At 41.0% G+C, this 21,215-nt stretch overlaps 1 protein-coding gene across 1 annotated transcript in view; it reads right to left on the bottom strand.

Annotated features, from left to right (window-relative positions):
- Positions 1 to 682: 682 nt before the first annotated feature.
- Positions 683 to 21,215, bottom strand: part of WNT8B (Wnt family member 8B) — a 26,737-nt gene continuing 6,204 nt past the window's right edge. Inside the window, exons 2-6 of the mRNA XM_018572929.1 lie at positions 14,185 to 14,218; positions 9,384 to 9,522; positions 4,220 to 4,345; positions 2,096 to 2,238; positions 683 to 1,305 (exon numbers count right to left, since the gene is read on the bottom strand). Coding sequence (XP_018428431.1) covers positions 739 to 1,305; positions 2,096 to 2,238; positions 4,220 to 4,345; positions 9,384 to 9,522; positions 14,185 to 14,218 — 1,009 coding nt within the window. The 3' untranslated portion in view covers positions 683 to 738. The remainder of the gene's footprint in view (positions 1,306 to 2,095; positions 2,239 to 4,219; positions 4,346 to 9,383; positions 9,523 to 14,184; positions 14,219 to 21,215) is intronic.

The following is a 21,215-nucleotide window of genomic DNA, read 5'->3' on the forward strand; positions in this document are numbered from 1 at the left end:
ATATTAGAGGTTCAGAGCTAAAAAAAATAATACTATTTATTTTTTAGTAAAGTGTATATATATAAAAAACAGCATATTTAATATGTATTCTTAAATGAAGCCAGCAGGTGGAGCTCTGGGCTCTTTTTCACATACTTTCCTGGCTAGTCTTATCATTCTTGCTAATAAAAGCCTGTTGCTCACACTATTCAACAGCTCAAGCTAAGAAAACTGAATGAGATGGAAGAGTGATTCGTCCCTCTCTCAACCCTTCAAAGAACTAATCCTTTGTCTGAAAGCATGCAGCATCTGCTGTGCTCACGAGTTCTAAAATTCATAGTACTCTTTGAATCTTGTGTCATGAGTGCATTCCATAATAAATGTTAATTTGAAAAACAAAGATTTTTTAGATAAATAGTTGGAAAAGTTATCATGCACTAAAATATGTAATCTTTAAAACGGTAAAATAAAATTCACCCTAAACCATTATAGTTTCCCTTTAATGACCGTGACAGGAAGTAGTTGGACTGGGTTCTTCTAGTGTTCAGTGTAGATTATACTGGTTATTTTTTGCAAGGTCATCTTTAATACACCTGTAATCCTCTGTAGAAAACATGAACAATTATAGTGAGGACTGGTTTGGAAAACACTTCTGTAAACCATGTAGTTTAGTCTCACCAGATAGAGAAATCCATTTTGGATATCCGGCTACAAAAGCTGCAGTCTCACAAATGTTTTAGTTACAGCTGAGCAACCTTTTTAAAATTTCTTTCTTAGTTTAGTTTCTTTCTTGCGGGGGATGCCACCACCACTCCTCTCACGTTTCTCTTTTTTTACACAGAAGTATTTAGTGACAGTCTTCCTGCACTGTTCACATTTAACAGCACAGCACCAATGAAACTTGCAGTTGCAGCTGGAGACCATATCCGCTCTTCTTTCCTCCACCACCAATCCGCAATCTCCGCACAAGCGTTTGCAGCTCCGCTTTTCCCACTTGCTAAGTGTCTTGCCTCTTTTAAGGCACTCCCTGCCTTCTGTACCCAGTAGGCTAAGAGTCTTGTTCTCCAGGCAGTAGTCAGGTGAATCTTCCAGGTGGACAAGTTCTTTCTTGGAAATGGAGCTAAATGTTTCAGCTATTGCACCTCTGCTGGCTGCACTATTACCCGCTCCTTGCAGCAGATCAACTTTCAGAGCTTTGTGATATTTCTCCTTCAAATAGTAGCCCACTTCTCTAAATTCCGGCAACTGTAGCCAGCAGGTTTGAGTTGTACAGCTTCCGGAAACACCATGACACTTACATGTCCTCTTCATTGTGCTCTTTACTGCCTAAATAGAATGGAAGTAGTAGATGGGATACATTGCAGTATTTTTACATATCATATACAGTATATACCATATCATGCACACATTATCTTCTACCATAGCATGCACATATTATCTTCTACCATAGCATGCACATATTATCTTCTACCATAGCATACACACATTATCTTATCTACATGATGTGCTTTTTCTTCTTGAGCATTGCCCCTGAGGTAGAAACCTGTAACAGGTTTGGAATATTTTCTTAACTTCTCAGTAATGTGATATGTGACAAGATATGGTTCTGCAACAGTATAATTTGTTTTTTAAAAACACTGCACTTTCTCTAATTTATCAGCTGTACTTGAGCACCATTCCAGTGACATGACCTTGGCTGAAATTATGTCATCAGTTTTCTGTAGGCAAGAGGAAGCATTTCCTCATTTTCCTCTGCCCCAGTGATAAGACTGCAACCTTGTGACTTTGCAACAAGTCAAGATGATCTGTGTAAGACATTTGATAACATACCAAGATTGCCATGATTATGTGATCTCTGAACTGGGAAATAGATGCTGACTCTAGATAATGCCTAAACAAACATGACTCCTTTCTTTATGGAGAGACAAGCAGATGAAGGCAATGTCATGGGGAGTACTGTTATCTCTGAGAGAAGTAATAAATACCAGTAAGTGTTGCGCATACATATACCTGCACCTAACATAGAAAACTATATAACCTAGGTCTACTATAAACAGATAATCAAGAGCACAAGAACACAGGATAAATAAATAACACAGAGCCTTTATGACTATACCTTCCTTCCAGCCTCATTATTATGAAGATTCATGGCAGCTCTAGCATCTTGTCCAGTCTCCAGTGCATCCACAAACTGCTTAGATATGGACTCTCCAAAACCGACATTGTCACTGCAACCACCCCAAAGCCACCCTTGTCCACCTGTGAGCAGACACACAAAACATCTGATGGGAATTGTTTAATACGGTCTTTATTCTGAGATGTGTTTTTATTGCAGAGTATGTTTACAGGGTCAGCCCACCCAAAACTGATATTGCTGGAAATGTAAACTGGCATTTTTTGTATATTTCTTAGGGACTCTGTTGTTGAGAACTATGAACGTGTGTTCCTGGGTATTGCACACCAACTGTGGCCATTGTAGGTGGTGCCCACTTTTTCTGCTTAACTTTTTATTTTATACTATGGAAAATGCAACAGGAGGGGCCAACATTTGCAAAGATGGGCTGGAACTCTCAACACTCCCTTATGAACAGAAATAGTCAACAATTATGGCTCTCCCTGTTGGGGTTTAAAGAAGCCAAAGACCTCAAAAACATCACTTTAAGGTTGGCTGACCCTTTTAAATATGTATATTTATGATTTCAGCCATAACGTCAGCTATGGCATTCAATAATATTACTTTCTTGTAGCTATGAAAACCGTGGAAGCACTTTGTACTTTGTGTATAAAACACTCCCTGAAATGTTGATGCCCATGTGGTTGGTTCACTGCTTTTCCCACCAGTTTTTCTCTAAAAGCTCTTTCACAGAATGGCCATTCCCAAAGTTTTTTAGGCCAAGCACCCTGCACATGCCAGGTCTAAAAATGCCTACTAATTCGAATGGTTCAGTCACACTTTGCAGCTGGGGTGAATGGTGTGTGTCACTACAGTACAGGGATGTGCGGTCAGGGGAGGCAGAGCCTAACCTAATATTATTGAGAAAAAAGGTGTCTGCTTCAAGGCCGAAGCTGACAGCTATTTCTCCATTCAGATCGGCTTGTTACAGGTTACACAGCAGGGAAAGCCTTCCCGCTGTGTTACCTGTCATGGACGGAGCACTGCCCAATAATTACAGGCAGTGCTGCATCCGGATTGTGACAGGTAGGCTTCCCCACTGCTTGTGTAACCTAACTTGGTGAGGCAAGTGCTGCCACAACCTCTACTCTGTGCTGGAGGCGTGAGCTCTGAGGTCTGCCTCAGCAGTGACGAGCAAGTGAAGGACAGGGAGGCTCCTCCCTGTCTCCTCCCTTCCTCCTCCCCACACAGCTTGGTTACCGAGCTGGGGGCGTGGCTTCAGCAGTATGGGGGTGGTGCTTTGGCAGGACAGGAGTTGAGCTTCAGCGGGCTGGGGATGCCTCGCCCAGCACAGAAGGCACGGTACGTCACTTTCTACAGTATCTGCATTGTTCTGGCCACAGTTTCCTATGGTTCTCTTTGCATTTTGTTGCCTCCGACTACTGTCTGTAAAAACAGCAGAACATCAAATAGGGGATTTATAGCTCTCTCTGTATATTACTCTGTTTTAGAGCCCAGCTGCCTGCTCTATAGGTGCACCACCAAAAGCTACTATAATATACCAGCTGGCTGCTCTTTGCTCTAACTTCCAGATAAAAACAGAAAGGAATAATCAGCTTTTGGAACATATGAAGCTAAAGGCAAATCAGAGCAGGGATCAGTCAGTGAAGGAATAATGGCATTCTGTTCCTCCACATCATTGTTTTTACTTACATTGCCTGCAATCTGCTTCTGCAAAACCTGGTCTCATTGCTCATGGCCCAGGGCAGTTAGAAAAAAATACTCTGTGTGTTCTCTGAGTGGTCTCTCTACAATCAGGGGAGTAAGCTTTGTGCTGTGTGCTCTGTTGACTGTTTTAAGGTGAGAGCAGTCATCCTGCTGTCATTAATCTCAATCAATGTAATGTGCCATCGGAAATTAAAGTAGCTGATCCCATTCCCCCACTCCACTTGGAGATTTTGACAGGTCCAACGATGGCCCGGAAACGCTGATGAAAATACGGCAATGCTGGACATTCCCAGCAAGTTCCCAGGTATGCTGATCATGTGATTTATAATGGAAAGACTATCCTGCATAGCAATCAGAAAGGTGGAAAAGAGAGAGAAAACTTTTCATTGCACTTCTTACCAAGCTGCCCATTTCTGGAGTCATCGCAGCCACAGTTATCAAAATCTCCAAGGCTACAGTTCCGTGTGAGTGTATACATTACTCCAGCTGAGCTAATAGCATGCACAAAGGCCGTTTCTCGATTTGCTGAAATAAAATAAAAAAAATAGTACATGTTTAGAATGATGTTTACTTGTGTTATAACTAAAATTTGACTGACTGTTGTTTCTTGGTATCTAATGAAAGAGTTTAAATTACTTTTTTGCTAACAGTTCAATAATTTCTAGCTTTTAAAAGCTCATGGGACCCATTTTATTAATGAATTGTAGTCCTGTTTGAGTTTCTATCCATCTCTAATGTAGTTCTTCATGCAGTTTGCCATGGCAATATTTTATTTTATGCAAACGTGTGCACCTGTATAATTACGCAAACACCTTTATACATGGTGATACCTTTACACTGTGCACGTACAAAGCTTACATTGCAAAAACTAAACAAATGAATATTCTGTTTGGGCCATTCGGACCTGCAGACCCATATTCCTTGCTGCCTGCATTTCCACACTTTCAATATTGTATCTGTGCTGTTACTTTAAAGGAGAACTATGGGGTTAAGGCTTTTCCCCATAGTTCTCCTTAGGGTAACGGGAGGATACAAACTAGCGTCCTCCCGACACCCTAGGCTCAGTATACTGCAAGCTGCTGCTCGCGGTATACTGAGATGCCGCAGCTGAAGTGGATCCTGACAATTGTGCCGGGATCCGCCCAGCTGCGTGACTGACAGCTGGCTCTGCCTATCTAGAGGCAGAGCCAGCTGTACCCGCCCCCTCCCCGTCCGTTCCGCCAGTCAGCGCTGGCGGATCGGAGTGGGGAGGGGGGAATCCAGCCCCTCCCCTGTCACAGCAGAGAGCTGTGACAGGATCGAGAGGTGAGTGAACGCCGGTATGTGTTCGCTCAACTCCCGATCTACTGAGCCGACCTGTGACAGTCTCATTGTCACAGGTCGGCTAGAACTATGAGGTGAGTGAAAAGCACTCACCTCATAGTTCTCCTTTAAGTCGATCTATGAGGATAGAAATATGGAAGCTGCCATTGTTCACTTGGATTTTAAAGGCGCAATCATGCTAATCCTGGTTTTTACTACCAAGCAACTGACCTGGAGCAAGCATGCAGCCAGTAAAGTCTTTAAAGTATGACCTTCTGCCCTGCATGCTCGTACTATGCAAGTACTTACTAAACAAAGGTGTGAGGATCAGGATAACAGCCATGCAATATGTATCTTTAAATACCAAGTCAACAATGGCAATTCTCATAAATCTTTTATTACAGATTCAAATTTTCTGTTGCTGTGTGCCTAACTGCAAGCCAAGGATTACACAGCATCCACCTTTTCATCCTATAGAATGTAGTGTTTATTTTTTTCTTCAAGTTCTTTATTTAAAAAGAGCAAGCGGAACCATTGTGAACATCAGTATACAAAACATTGTCCATGTATACAAGTTATGGCATCTATGTTTCAGAGATGGTTAGGGCTGTCCAGGTATCTAGGGGGCCTGGTGTCCCAAGCTCTATGTATTGTTATTTTAACATGTAGGTGCACAGCTATTTACCTTGATATACTTATCCAGTTCCCATGAATAAATGTCACCAATTACCCAACTTAGGAAATAAGTAAATTCTTTATCATAAGCCTAAAATCAACTACAAGCAGTTAAATGTAGTTTTTCACAGTTTGAAATGCTCTTTATGCTATTATGATTTAAGACAGGTATGCTTAAACATTAGGTTGGTAAATGCATGTAAAAAGACCCATAATTGATGCAGTGGTCCAGGGCTATAATGTCGGAGAGGGAAATAAAACAAGGATTTAATGCAAAAGTGAAGCATTATAAATATGCGTACATTCTTGGAACCCAATACAAACATTTGTGTTGCCTTAGAGCAAGTCAATGCAGAAACAGGCAACTAGTAAAAAGATGTTCACCTTGTTTTAAAAAAACAAAGCATGAGTACAATGCACTAATTCAGAAACCAAAATGCAGAAAAAGTGAATAATTGTCATGCTGTATAAAACACAAAAAATATACTTATTATATATGGCATATATCACATAGTATGTAAGCAGAGAAAAACGATATGCTAAACAAGCTACTTCAGCAAAAATCAGTAGTTTAATTGCAATTTAGTAATTACTGTATATTGTACTGTGCTTGTAATAGCAGACTCATTCCCTCAATTCATGGCCCACAACCCAAGACCCCTTTCTCTTGCTGTTATCTCATATATAACCCATAAACTAGCAATCCATGCTAGGACTGGAGTTTTTCTTCCTGGCCCCATTTGTGTTTAATAGAGAAGGTTGGCAGCAGATGAATATTTGACATTGGTGGTTTAGTGGAACAGTTCATTTTAGAGGGGTGGTGCATCCACAGATTTACAGTGAACCCAGTATAGTGGCAATGTAACAGTGTGAGCCCTTATTTAGATCTCCAGACTTATGGACGGACACCAGAGCCATAAATAAAGGATGGATGCTTGCAGGTGCACCCCGGTAGGCTCAGCCATATGCTAAATCACGTGTTACATTCTAGTAGCTATAAGATGACTCAGTGAAGCAATCCTAGATTGGACACAATTCTAGTTCAAGTGGTGGGACCATCTGTTATTCTAGATGAGAGATCTCTTAATCTATGGGCACCTTAAAAAATTGCCCTCCCTCCCACCATAACAGATTACTACAAAGGAATGAAACTTGAGTGATATATGTGCAATGTATTTATTGATGAAAGTGGCACTTTTCAGGAGACATAGCTGCTGTTTACTGAGATCAGTAACTGCAAATCCACTCCGAGAAACAAAATGTTTATGGTGCTTGAAATTGACAGACCATAAATTCAAGAACCGCTTCTTGTCTTATATCTGCTTTGATTCATCTGTAAGTTATGTTTTATCATCAGAAAGTAGGCCTTTCTTAAATCCATTCAATGAAGCAACCTTTGAATGTTGTAGAACAGAAATGGTGAAGATTGTTTACTGACCAGTGACTTCCAGATTCTTTAGAGAGAAGTTACAGTCCTCTTTGAACCACAGTAAGATGCAAATATTTGCTGTTGATTTCAGTGATCCTTGGACTTTAAGTTGCAGCATTTATGGAAGCATTTGTGGGCCACTGCTGTTTTCTGAGTTCCCGTGCCATGTGAGATTCTATGGCACTCAATGCTTGAGACTCCAAGTTCCATGAGATTTGAAGTGAGATTTGGTGATGTCACCACTTTGCTTTTCACTTTTCTCCTTGTTGTAGATTAACCTGGGGACCTGCAGTGCAAGGATCCCTTTGCTTCTTTTTCATTCATGCTCTACTTTCTGCACCTCTCCTGCTGCTTGATTACTCCTCTATCTCATCAGTCATCAGGGAAGCTGTTGTGACATGAGGAAGCAAAACCCTATTCCTCTATTAATTTGGTCACCTCCACACAGAGACAGGACAGAGACAGAGAAGGTGTGATAAGTCAGTCCTGGGGGAAAAAAATCAAAAAGCGACCGCAGGCAATACTGATGACTAGCCATTTGCTTTCTGATTGCCCATTTTATGAGCACAGCTTGCACAGTTCAGGTCCTCTTCAAGTTCTGTATTGCTAATTAATTCAGAAAATTCCTGCTCAAAAACCAAATCCTGTTCCACACAAAAGAACTAACATTGTACTTGGTGACCAAGGTCAAACACTGGTTTGCTTTTGGAGCCCACTGTAAGGAAAATTATGATTGCCTTCAAAAAGTCATAGTAGCTTTATTTTCCAAATGTAACATATTAAAACTGAACATAAAGGTATATTTTATAGTAGCCATAATGTTAATGATGATTGACAAAAGACATGTAAGATCAAAGTGTGTCCTTTCTACTAGTTGGTCAATAGAAAATAAAAATATTATTTATTCTTAACTGTTTTCCACTACTTTCACTTTTGTTTAAAGCAAGGCAATACATGATCAAGATATTTGCAGATCAGGGGCTCATAGTAATGATAAGCACCAAGCACTACGTGGTACCTGATGCACACGTTAAATGTGGCCACTTCAGCCTGTGCTTTAGTGAGTTCTTTGGTGAGCATATACAGTATGTGGATAGAGCTACTTGATTCAATACAATCTTTGAGACTGGAGTGCAAAGGAATGCTTGGCTGTGTTAGATCTATAGATTGTTGGGAGCTTGTGGCATGATCCTAAGAAGAAAGAACATTCCTTCAATGGTCCTTATTACCTCAAGAAAGTATCAAGTGGCTGATGATATGAAGAAGACCAACACCTGTTTCATTACAGTAGACGATTATAAGTGTCAATCAAAGAAAAAAAACAAAGAAAAGTTTTCATGAAGAAACTAAAGCTGAAATGATGCCATAGAAGCAGCAGGTCATGTGGCTAAGGAAATATTGACTTATAATTAAACCCAAAAATAGAAATCTGTGAAGGAATGGGCAAATTATTTTGTAAAAGTACAGAATTTGGAGAAAAAAAACTTGCACTGACGGAATGGAGCCATGAAATAGAAGAAAGCTCTAACCTGGAGAAAGGAATCCTGCAGAGAGAGATACTCCAGGTGGTGGGTAATTCGGTGGAAAAGGGATCTGGAGACGAGATAAGAATGTCCGGTTGTACTGAGATTCAAGTCTAGAGAAGAGGATCCTGTTGAAGTGAATGCTCCAGACTGGAGAAGAAGGCCCGGTGTCATAGAGGCTGCTGCCTGTGGTAGAAGATCCAGTAGAAGGGGGAGTCCAGTCTGGAAAAGAGGATACTTGGGAAATTGAGGGATTTTAACCCCGACCAACTTATCTTGAATATATATGCTGAATAGAGTGACACTTCGCTGGAATGCAATCAAACTTGACCTCTACTGGAGGCATCCATTGACAAGAGTGCAATGACCAAGGACTTGGATGATAGATCTTGGGTAGAGGTGGCAAGACACCAACACCAGGAAGAAAAACCAAAATCCCCACATTACCACACCCAGGAAATATTTCATAATATAGCCATAGAAAACATGCTATAGCTTGAAGTGAACATATTTCTAAAAAAATGTAAGTCAATTTTCCTGCCTAAAGTATGTAAAGGTTATTGTTAAGAAAAGAAGAAGAGCATGCAACGGAACTTTAACAATCAAGATATGATGAATAAATAAAAATAATTACCACTGCGTAGACCACTGTGGCTGGAAAGCTGTAACGTTCTCTCTGGGCAGTTCCACCGATCCCAGGCAAACTGGTATTTACACTCTTCAATACCACTCTGTGCCCCAGCTGCCACACTGCTTGAGTAAATGAGATAGGCCTATGAGAAAAATCAAATTAGATGGTAATTGCATCTACTCCCATGTAGTAAGAGCATCTTTTTTTATTACATACCCTTTAACATAATACATAATGCAGCCGTGGTGGGAGACAGGATTGTTTTTTTGGGGTTTTTTTGGACTGGAGTTGGGCTGTAGCTTGTATATTTAATGTGCCAATAATAAGACCCCTTTTAAAAAAAACTGGTGTAACAAGCGCTTTTCATTTGTTGCATGTGAATGTACTTTAGGTAGCAAATTGCTGTATATCTTGGGAAATTTGGGGTTGGAGGTAGGTAAGGATTTTTGGATGTTAATTCTGCTGATGTGTGTCCTGCAGCTTATGTACAGCTTCTCCACATGTACTAACTACACTCATAGCAGCCTGAATGTGTGTTTTTAAGGTCATATTGCCTATTTGTTGCTGGAAAAAAAAATTTCACAGCCTGTTCCTGTGTCCCATTGCACTTTATTGCTAACCGGCTGCATGTGTGATTTCACAGGGCAAATTTTCTAAGTTACATTCTTGCCTCTTCCTTTGGCAAGGCATGTGACTTTGGTAATTTGCAGGCAGATGATTGTAGAAGACAAGGACAAAGAGTTGTCACCCCATAACACAAAGTGCCAAAACAAGGACTTTTATATCAGTATCATAAGCTGTTAAAGCTTATATGACATTTTAGTGGTTGATTTTACATCTGCTTTAGCAAACTATGCTTGGGTTCTTTAAATTGCAGTGCTAGATCACTTTGTCTTGTGCTCTGCTGGCATACACAGATCTGTAAACCCAGAATTCCTTTTAAGGGCCAATGTCTGTTTGCTGAAATTGATTAATAACTATCTCTTCCATTGTCAATATCTTTGCTACTGTTTGTCTATAACATGGCTCTAAAGGGTGCTCCGGACCATAGGATGCAAGCATTCTGTGACAGGCATTCTGTGACAGGCATTCTGTGACGGGGATTCTGTGACAGAAGCTGCAGTTAGTGACCGCTGAGACAGGTGGTGCTGTGAATTTAACGCCACTGTCTCAGTAATCACACAGAGCAGACGAAGAACGTCGTTCTTCGTCTGCTCAAGGGGCTCTATGGTAAGCTCCTATACCGTGGTCACGGAGGGTACCCTGAAAACCACGCCAGGGGGGTGGACACGATCGCAGCCGCCACTCGATTCAGTACAAGTGATCTAATTAGATCACTTGTACTGAATCGAGTGGCGGCTGCGATCGTGTCCACCCCCCTGGCGTGGTTTTCAGGGTACCCTCCGTGACCACGGTATAGGAGCTTACCATAGAGCCCCTTGAGCAGACGAAGAACGACGTTCTTCGTCTGCTCAAGGGGCTCTATGGTAAGCTCCTATACCGTGGTCACGGAGGGTACCCTGAAAACCACGCCAGGGGGGTGGACACGATCGCAGCCGCCACTCGATTCAGTACAAGTGATCTAATTAGATCACTTGTATTAAACGAGCAGCGGCACCCACTGTACAACGGAAGCTACTGCATGTCACTGCAATCTAGCCTCTTTTTACATACTGTAGATATTCCTCCCTCTACTCTTATCTACGAGGTGGAATTACTTGTAGCCAACGCCATCAATTTTTGCCATTTTTGGTGGGGGGTTTTTGCTGCAAGGCTATGGAATATGGTTAGTTTCATTGTATTCATCTGACTCTTCCATGTTGTTGTTTTTGAACAGTTTTCATCTCAGCTGACCGTTCAGTCCTTTATTGTTTCTTGACTGGCGGTCATTAAATCATCCGCATCTGGATTTATATTGATCCACTCTACACTATTCAAACAAAAACAGGGGAAACATCACTTCATCTCGAAGTCTAGCATCTTCAGAGCAGAGACATACAGATCGGGTGCCAGCCAGAGAGCACTCTACTTCACACCTTCAAACAGAAGTATGGGTAGTAAAATGTACTCTTCCCAATAGTTTGAGCCAGCATGTGACACTGCAATTGTCACACGCTGGCTGTATAGCTTGAGGACTGAGTGATCGCAAACCACTGATCAGCTCACAGCTTCAACCTGCAGATAGTGTTGACTGTCAGATGCTGCTCCCCGCAGGGATTCCCCCTCCCCTCTCTCTGTGCTCCTCAATTTAAACATAATTTAATTATGTAAATACATTGTTTTTATTTACTTCACAGGCCTAGTGCATTCTTTTTTTTTTTTTTAATTCTTTATGCCCAGTGCATTCTTGATCTGTTTTTGGATACGTATTTTATTCAGTCTAAATTGGCCATGTACAGTATGAGATTTAACGACTCATAAATCTCCTTTTGTATGTGGCACAGTCTAACACACTGGAAGACCTCTAGATACAACATCAGTAATACAAGGGCTGCAATGGGTTGTAAAGTTTGGCCCAAGTTTTATGAAATCTATAATGACAGAATCTATCGGCTATCATTGCAGATCTTATCTTCTGAAAAATTGCCTGGCGGTCATGCTTGCCCTTCTATAATTTGAGTTCTTACTTTACTGGCTGCCTACTTGTTCTCGGTCTATGACTTCGCCAGTGACAGTCACAACTAAAGTAAAATGACACATGTCGGACACCCCGGTCCGTACTATCAGGAAGCTGCACACCAGCATCACCCCTCACCCATAATTCCATTTACACTAGTGCGTGGACTCCCCCTTCTGAGCGCTGGTCTTCTGGACTGCCCTCACAATTTTTTTATTGACAGTCACAACTAGCATTTTCATAAGGAGTTCATCAATGGCACATGCAGAATTTTTCTGTCACGGAAGGTTTTGTATAAAGCGGAGATGAATTGTGATAACTTGGCATTCTCTTTTACCATTTCCTAGACAGTTGGAGACATTAGTGCTTTAAATAGCACAAATTAATGGATAATGCCATGCTATGGCCATGCAATACAACTGGGCAGCATATTTAGGTAATTTCTGATAACAGACTACCAACAATCATAAACAACATTTGATTTACAATTTTGACAAGATGGCAGCTTTGGTCTGCAACTGCTTTGAGCTGCTTTTACTTGCATGGGGAAGAAAAGCAGCTCAGATGCAAACTGAAGTTAGAGTTCATTAACCGTAAAGCAAAACAGATTTCACATAACAGATGGTTTTTGCAGAGTGCAAACCAAATTTCAACCTGCTTCTTGTTTTGTGCTAAATTTATCTTAAGATATTCATTGCAAAAAAAGACGATCCATGAAAAAAAGACATCTGTCAGTCCCCATCCTCACCTACTTGTCACTGCTTATTTTTAGGATGGATTGTTATAAACCCTAAGCTTATAGACCCTAAGTTCTATGACTGTATTCCCTGTACCAGAAACGGGTATAATATCTTTGCATTAACTGTTTCAGTATTGGATAGAGTAGGAAAGGGTTAAAACCTATGTCTGGTGTTTTTAACATGTGTACCCAATTGGGGAGATTTTCCTTCACTTTCAATTCAGCAGGCACAAAAGGAAGTGCGAGGAACTATTTGCAAAAGTGAGGAACATTCTCTCTATTCCTGTATAGTGCTCACCCCCGAAGGAGCTGCTGGATGAACGGGTCTTCCATAGCCTGTCTAGGGAATTTAGCGACCGGCTGAACCAATAGCATCTACCACCCTTCCCTGGTGACCGATACGACTGAGATCCAGACTGTAGTTATAATGCTGATGGAACTTTATTGCAAAACCTCATACTTGGGAGAGAGTGCATAGGGCTTAGGACATCCATGGCAAAAATAAGACGGAACAGAACTCCAGACTCAACAGTCCTTTTCAGTATTCCACAGTACACGATCAATAGAAGCACACGTTGACATTGGGTATTTGGGCAACAGCTGAATATGGATAGGCATGAGATCTTCAGGAGGAGAGAAACCAGACTTGCTCCTGAAGTCCATTCCAGTACCAGACCCAGCAGCCAGCAGCTTCCCTCTTTCTCCTCCTTTCAGTATTAGGCCTCCTCCAGACTTGATGCCTAGGCAACATTGTCAGCACTTGAGTATTCCTGCCCCCAGGCTGTAATGTTCTTCCATTGATTGCCCCACACTGCAGCAGGGTCACACTCCACTCAGGCAGGTACAATCAATGTAAGAACACCTGGAATTAACCAGATAAATGCCAACTATAATTCAGCCAGCCTGACTACAGCTCTGGCAGCACTAAATTCCAAGTAGCCACTCCACAAAGGGTGGTAGGGGCTACACTTGTTTCTGTAACAGCTCATCATTTCCCATCACTTTTAGTTTTGGTGACAATGGACCAGGACAGATAAAATGGGCGAGTCACAGACACATAGGGTTACTAACCCTTGCCCACTCCAAGATTAAAAAACAAAGTTACACAAGCCCTTCTTAATTTTTTCTTGTTGTGGTGGTGGGGGGCATTTTTATTACTGACAGTTGCAGTTCATTTTGCAGAACCAATGTCTTCATAAAAAAATCTTTAGTGGTATATTTAAGATAAGCAACATTACAATTTCAAATACAATGTAGGTGCAACAGCCTCAAACACAACAACAGCAAATATTCTGAACTAATCCTCGTATCATACAGGACATATTACGTGCGATGTGAATGAGTAGCTGTAATATATGTGCAGGCCTTACAACTTTGCTAAGGAGATCTCACACAGGACAGAAATCATTCTGCAAAGTGTAAATTTAGATCAAAGGAATGTCTCTTACCTTAGGACCAGTCATCAGAAAATTGTTCACTGACCTGCAAGAGACAGAGCAGACCATTAATTGAAAGAAAGAAACTCCAGCTTCCCATCCAGTACATACCAGGAATTCTTCATTCACTTGTCTTAAGAGGCGTGCCACTAATAATGCAGAAAATCTAGAACATGTGGAAGGCCACTTTCGAACAGTATGACCAAAAGTTATAAAGGGCATGTTGTATGGGTCACTGTTGTCCTGGTTTATATTTTGAATCTCCAATCAAATAGACAATCACACTCAATAGTTAGTTCTTAGCTAAAGTTTATATATGCTATCAATACATAGAAAGATTTCCCTTGCACAAGAGAATACCAAAATAAAAGAGCAAAGTGGCTGTATCCTGTTTGAAAACATCAAACTCCTGAGTGTCAAATATTGTGTGCATACTTCTTTAACAGGCTACTCCCTGGCAAAGATCACTGAACAATATTTTGGGTAGCATGGTTCTTTGGTGCAATATAAACTTGTGCTAATAAGAAAATTCAATTCACACCATGTTTATGCCTTAAATAATATGCACTCAACATTTGCTGGGGTTAAAACCTCTGCCTCCAGTCACATTAATGGGGATCACTCAGTCAGGCAATACCTCTAATTTATTAATGCATTGATATGCAGTTTTTGTTTTTAATAATAGAGCTGTTAAAGGAGAACTATGGGGTTAAGGCTTTTCCCCATAGTTCTCCTTAGGGTAACGGGAGGACACAAACTAGCGTCCTCCTGTCACCCTAGGCTCAGTATACCGCGAGCTGCTGCTCGCGGTATACTGAGACGCTGCAGTATACCGCGAGCTGCTGCTCGCGGTATACTGAGACGCTGCAGTATACCGCGAGCTGCAGCTCGCAGTATACTGAGACACTGCAGCTGAAGCAGATCCCGACAATTGTGACGGGATCCACCCAGCTGCGTGACTGACAGCTGGCTCTGCCTATCTAGAGGCAGAGCCCAGCGGTACCCGCCCCCGTCCATTCCGCCAGTCAGCGCTGGCGGATAGGAGCGGGGAGGGGGGAATCCAGCCCCTCCCCTGTCACGGCAGAGAGCCGTGACAGGATCGAGAGGTGAGCGAACGCCGGTATGTGTTCGCTCACCTCCCGATCTACTGAGCCAAGGTCACAGGTCGGCTAGAACTATGAGGTGAGTGGACAGCACTCACCTCATAGTTCTCCTTTTAATTAGCATTTTTTTAAAATGTTTTTGCTTGTCAACAGATGGTGGGTGTATTGGATTTTTTTTTGGAAAGCTGAACCAAAAACAAGCCAAGCAGAGTCAAATCAGTGTTCCAAGTCAATAATACAGGCTTGAGTCTGCCCTCAACACTCCCTCCACTCTGTACTAACCTCCTGCCCCTTCTGCAAGAGCTGTGAGTCCAAAGAGGTAAATATAAATCTCCAGGGTAGGGGAGCCTTCAAAAGGCAGGTGGTATTCATGACCATACGCAGTGCTATAGTTATGGAAAACACTACGCCTTCAAATTAAAAAATATAGATAATTTTATCCCTATTTTGTTTCTCTGTTCTGTTCACCTCTGCAAATGTATGGCTAACTTCAGCAAGAGTGCTGATGAGTCAGAAGGCTCTTTATAGTCCAAAAATGTGGGGGGAAAAAAACATTAAATTCTCCTGTGTGGTCTGTAAGGTTAAAAATAGTCCTGTATATAAAGAAAAGTCCATGTACCCATTGCACTTCTGACCGCTTTTCCATTGTGACAAGGTGGGTGCAACGTTAGTCGACGGATGGCCACTGTCTCTATGACATGAAGAAATATGGACACCGGCACTCCAATAGCAAATAGAATACTATTTAATGATGTACATACAAAAAAGCATAACACACTTAGTGCAACATTTCGGGGTCTCGCAGGATCCCCTTCATCAGGTAGAACAAGGGAGGGCTTGCCTTTTTGCATGTACGTCATTGAATAGATGTATTCTATTTGCTATTGGAGTGCCGGTGTCCATATTTTTTCTGTATATAAAGTAGACTGCATTCTTCCTCCAATAGATTTTAACCTCCCTGGCGGTATGGTTATCTATTTTTCTATTTTTTACTTTTGAATTTCTTGCCGGTTCCGCCCCCCTGCAATGCCAGCGCTCGCAGGGAAGGAACCTGGAAAGACGCCCGAGTGTGGCTCGGGGTTACCGCTTTTGGTACAGAAAATTTACCCCCAAGCCACACTCAGGATTACCGCCAGGAAGGTTAATTGCATAATACAATGACGCAAGGGGGCAAGTGTGTATTAAAGAGCATCCTCATTCATGTGTGCCTAGGGCAAGATGCTGTCTAAATACATCTATTTCTATGTCTATACTATCTTTATTCATAATTCAGGGCCTGCAGAAATAGGCTTACCTATGCACAGAAGTATGCACCGTGTGCAGATTCTTACTATTTAAAACATTACCTGAATGTTTAATACATTGAGTACCACTTTAGAGGGCGTGTATGTGTTAAATGGGCTGCTATTTCTACTATCTTTAAACAAGCAAAAAAATATTTTCAGGATTTATGTATAAACATTTATTCTAAAGATCGCATTTGGCTATTGTATCTGCTTTACCACTAAGTTAGGTATATTTGTTCATTGTGGCTCTTTACTGGACCACAAGGCTTAGCGCTGAACTTGCCTGACTTGGATGAACAACATCTTTCCACTTCAGCCTCAACACTTCCATTTCTATCAAACTCTTGTCTCGAACCAGGTTACAAACATCATTTAATTACGAAGGGCTTGAAATGAAGACACGCACGCCACGTTTTTTCTAGGTTACTTGGTAACCATTTCTATGGGACTATTCTCAAACAGGATGTTGAAAGAAGGGGGAACAACCATTCCAGACTTGCATAATTCTACTTTTCCATGTGATTTTTCATTGTACGTCTGTTCTGAGGACTTCATGTGACCTCTTCAAACTAAATGCATTTAGGTTGGGAAAAGCTAAAGGCTCTATTCCTGTTAAGCATTCCGTGCCAAACGGGATACCCAGGGATTAATTTGAAGAGGTAACCTCTGATACCAAAGGACAGAAAAGGATAATGACCATGTGGAAAAACATTGAGATTGGTAACTAGTCAATGTTATCTTAATCCTATTAACTCTAAACCCAGTCACACCTGGTATGGGGTGAATCTGAAGGGTGGGCGGTTGTACTGCTAATACTAATTTCACCCAATTTGCAGTTGGACTTTGTTGAAATGAATGGATACTTTTAAAGAGACCAAATGTTCTAGACCCCACGTACACAAATATTAGTCAACTGTAGTAGTCATATGCTGCTTGCTTTTCAAACTTGCCAGTTGTATGTACATAATTAATGTTAACTATAGCAGTGCTCCAGGTAACCCCAGAAATATGACACACAAAATAATCATTGTTTTATTGGCCAGGTCAGACAGTCATCACCATTTTTAAAGTCATAAGCTGACTGCAACAGATGCCACAGAGTGCCTACATGTGATGTGACAGTCTAAATATGAAATACATCACTGTGGTTGTGTCATCCATACATGTCTGATTGACTAATGACCAGATTTAGGATGACCATACACAGGTGGATAATGAAAAGGATGCATTGAAATCCATTTAGTGCATTAAATGATAGAAGTGCTTTTCACTGTCTAAGCACCAATGGCTTTTATATTGTCTATCATTCAACAGACCACACACAAAGATAACCCAATGTGTGCTACTTAAAAGTGTACGTCAGAGAAAGATTAAAAAGAAAGCATACACAGTACATCCCTGTTTTAGTTATTGCTTTGACATTGTAAGTACAGAAAAATACCTGTTGATGTGCCAGAATTGCACTCCAAATTCCTGCTGTGGGGTTGACAACACGCAACATTTTTGTGGACGAGTCGAGTCAGCCTTACCAAGTTCTATCTGGCTAAACTATTCTCCACAACATAGAGACTAATTGTCCAAGATAAGAAATAGCAGTGCTCATTAGGCTCCTTGAGATAACACAGGAAGTGGGCATAGTACAACCCTGAATTTCACACACAATCCACAGGTATTTTCTGCACTTATTAAACACGCTTCCCTCGATCAGCTGATTGAAGGAGCAAGTCGGAAAACCTTCGAACGAAGATTTTTGTTTGCTGTTCCGGACGCTGTCAGAATACAAATGAACAGCGGGAATTCCTCGATCAATGCTTGTAAGCGTTGATTGGAGGAACATGTTCTATTTTTTTTTCATTCATCCCACGGGTTGAACGAAAAAAATAGAACAGTGTGTATGGACAGCTTTACACTGACACTAATAACTTAATATATCTGATGTTACGTCCTAGTTATTATTTGCAGAGTAGTTTATAGTGCAAGTTGGACCAACCCTTCTTCTGCCATGGTGCAGCCTAGGTTTCCCCACAGAATCTGTTTATGCCAGGCCATATTAAGTGATCAGAATAGGTTAGAAAGTGGCATTAATACATGAGTAAATGGTCAAAAGGAAGGCTTTGGGAACCATTCATTCTGATTCTTGAGTGCGGTATGGGGAATCTTGCGACTAGAAGTGCTGTGCGCTAAAGTAAAATTTCCCTGAGATTTTCTACCAATGTTAACTTGGTTAGACTATATTCATTCTCAGTGTATATAAGTGCTTGCAATGATATGTTCCTCCCTTCATATATTTGGCCTTTTAAATGTACCCCTGAGTACAGTATTCTTCTTTCAAGATTTAGAGGGTGCCAGAACTGCCTGGTGCTTGAAAGGGGTATGAACAGATAAAAACTTTAAAAAGAACCATTAGCCATCTTGAATTAAATGTTTTTAAGCCATGGACATGAGTTTATCAAATATGAGTTTTTTCAGCAACATCCTCCATTAACCTCATCATGTGTGGAATTCAAATATTTGCAGGGGATGGAAACTGGGCAGGTTTGAAATATGTGTAGAAACCTATGGAAGTAATAGAGCAATCCTTTAGAACAATGCTATTCAGATTCAAGCCTGCAGAAAACCCTGTGAGCCCTCAGAGGATTCTGTAGATAAGGTATGTTCTGGAAATGTATCCATTACAAATGTATCCGTTAAATGATTACAGATATAATAGGGGTTATATCTGCAAATAATCCCTTTGAGCCTTCTTTGTATGCATACCTAAAACGTACATTACAATTAACACATCCTTTTGATAAAGGCATTGTAATCTTACATTGATCCGATTCTTAGAGAGCTAATTTCTCCAAGCTATCCCTGTTCCCTAAACAAACTCCACTATCTCTTGTTTCCTTTTTGTTTAATCTCATTTCCAATTAACATAATTCCTACAAGGTTCTCCAGGGCTGGGAAAACACATTAGCACAGATGTGATCACAGATGCCTTTCTCAACATCAGCCTCATCTAAATTGGTAATTTTCCAAAGTGAATTGTGTTTAGTTGACACACTGGCTATTTGGTCACAACAAATTATGGCAGCCAGCCACAGTGAGCATGATTATGCAAGCTCACAGAGAAAGGGAAACAGCCATTGTTTGCATGTTCTTCTTTAAATGTGTCACAGGGTTGATAAGACGTTGAAAGCAAAAGCAATATAACCTGTAATATAACATTCTGAAGCTCTTCCATGGCTATGCCAGCCTAGAGATGCTATATTTGCTTTGAACAAATGAGCCTACCTAAAACAGAAGGTATCTGCATGCCTATCTTCCCTCGTAAATCCATAAAATACGGAGTTTATTCCTCATTTCTGGATAGGGGGTTGCAAAACATTCCAGAGAAACCAGCCTACATTCAACTCCAAAACAGTGCTGAGACCACAGCTTTGCCTGGCCTAAAATGAAACTAAACTCAGGAGTTAAATCTTAGAAAGATGTTAATTAACCCTGTCTGTACTGTGCTGGCAGATGCTCATTATCAGTTGTGCAGGACTGACTGTCCTAACAACGCATAAAAGATCTCAAGACTTGGATAGTTCATTATATGTTAATAAAACTATCCATACTTCTGTCCCTCCACATTGTCATCAATTCCAAGCAATAGAAGCAGCCTAGAGACACCTGGCATTCCTGCTGCAGGAATTGGAAGGTTTTTGCTGCAGGGAGGCCAGATCGCTCTGTGTGAAAGGAGCTTCTATTAAGTAGGGCTTGTTTCCTGTTTGCAGATTTCCCCTCACTTCCTATCTGGTAAAAACAAAAAGGTGTCACCAGGACAGGAAAGGAGGGAAAATCTCTCTAACGGACCCCTGGATAGCATTAAAACTTGACAGGAGTACTACCCTTTCCCCACTCCATCCCAAACTGGAAAAGAAAAGTTTTGGCTATAGATGTAATTTAATGATAATATTGACCATAGTAGAGTTTTGTACCATGCTAGCAATTGATTACTGCATTTTAAATGTATGAAAATTTGGCGTTTAAGTGATACTTTTTATTGGCTATTAAAGGCGCAAGCTTTTGGGACCTTGTAGGTCTCTTCCTAAGGCTATATCATGCCTGACAAAGGGACCCAAGGGATCCAAAAAGCTTGCATCTTTAATAACTTATGCTAGCCAATAAAAAGGATCACCTAACCTCCAAACCTTTTGTGATGATAATAATACTTATAACAATAATAAACATTTAAAATAAATTGTATAAACTAAGATGCCATATACAACGTATTACAGTTTTCCATATCCTAATTTAAATGAGCAGCTTCTGCTGGCATTACTCTGCCTCTAGCTACTAAAATGACATCTGAAAGAAGCACAAGCAGTTTTCTGAGATGCAGTGCAAGCACAATATGAGAATCCCGCTGCTATAAGAGGACTATAATGTGCTGCTTTGCTATGTTTAGTTGAAACCGGGATCCAGAATTATAGACATATACACAGGGTCAGTTCACCCAAAACTGATTTGTTTGGTTTTTCATAGAAACTTGGCAGTTGAAGCAGTGTCTGTCTTATCCTACCTCTTGGGGACTTTGGTTTTGAGACATCTGTGTTCAATGTTTGCAGGTTATAGACGTGAAGCCAATCTACATTGTGAAGAATGCATGAGAGGCAGTGAGGCTGAG

Source organism: Nanorana parkeri, unplaced genomic scaffold, assembly GCF_000935625.1.
Source record: "Nanorana parkeri isolate BGI_ZX_2015 unplaced genomic scaffold, ASM93562v1 scaffold2177, whole genome shotgun sequence".
Lineage (NCBI taxonomy): Eukaryota > Metazoa > Chordata > Amphibia > Anura > Dicroglossidae > Nanorana > Nanorana parkeri.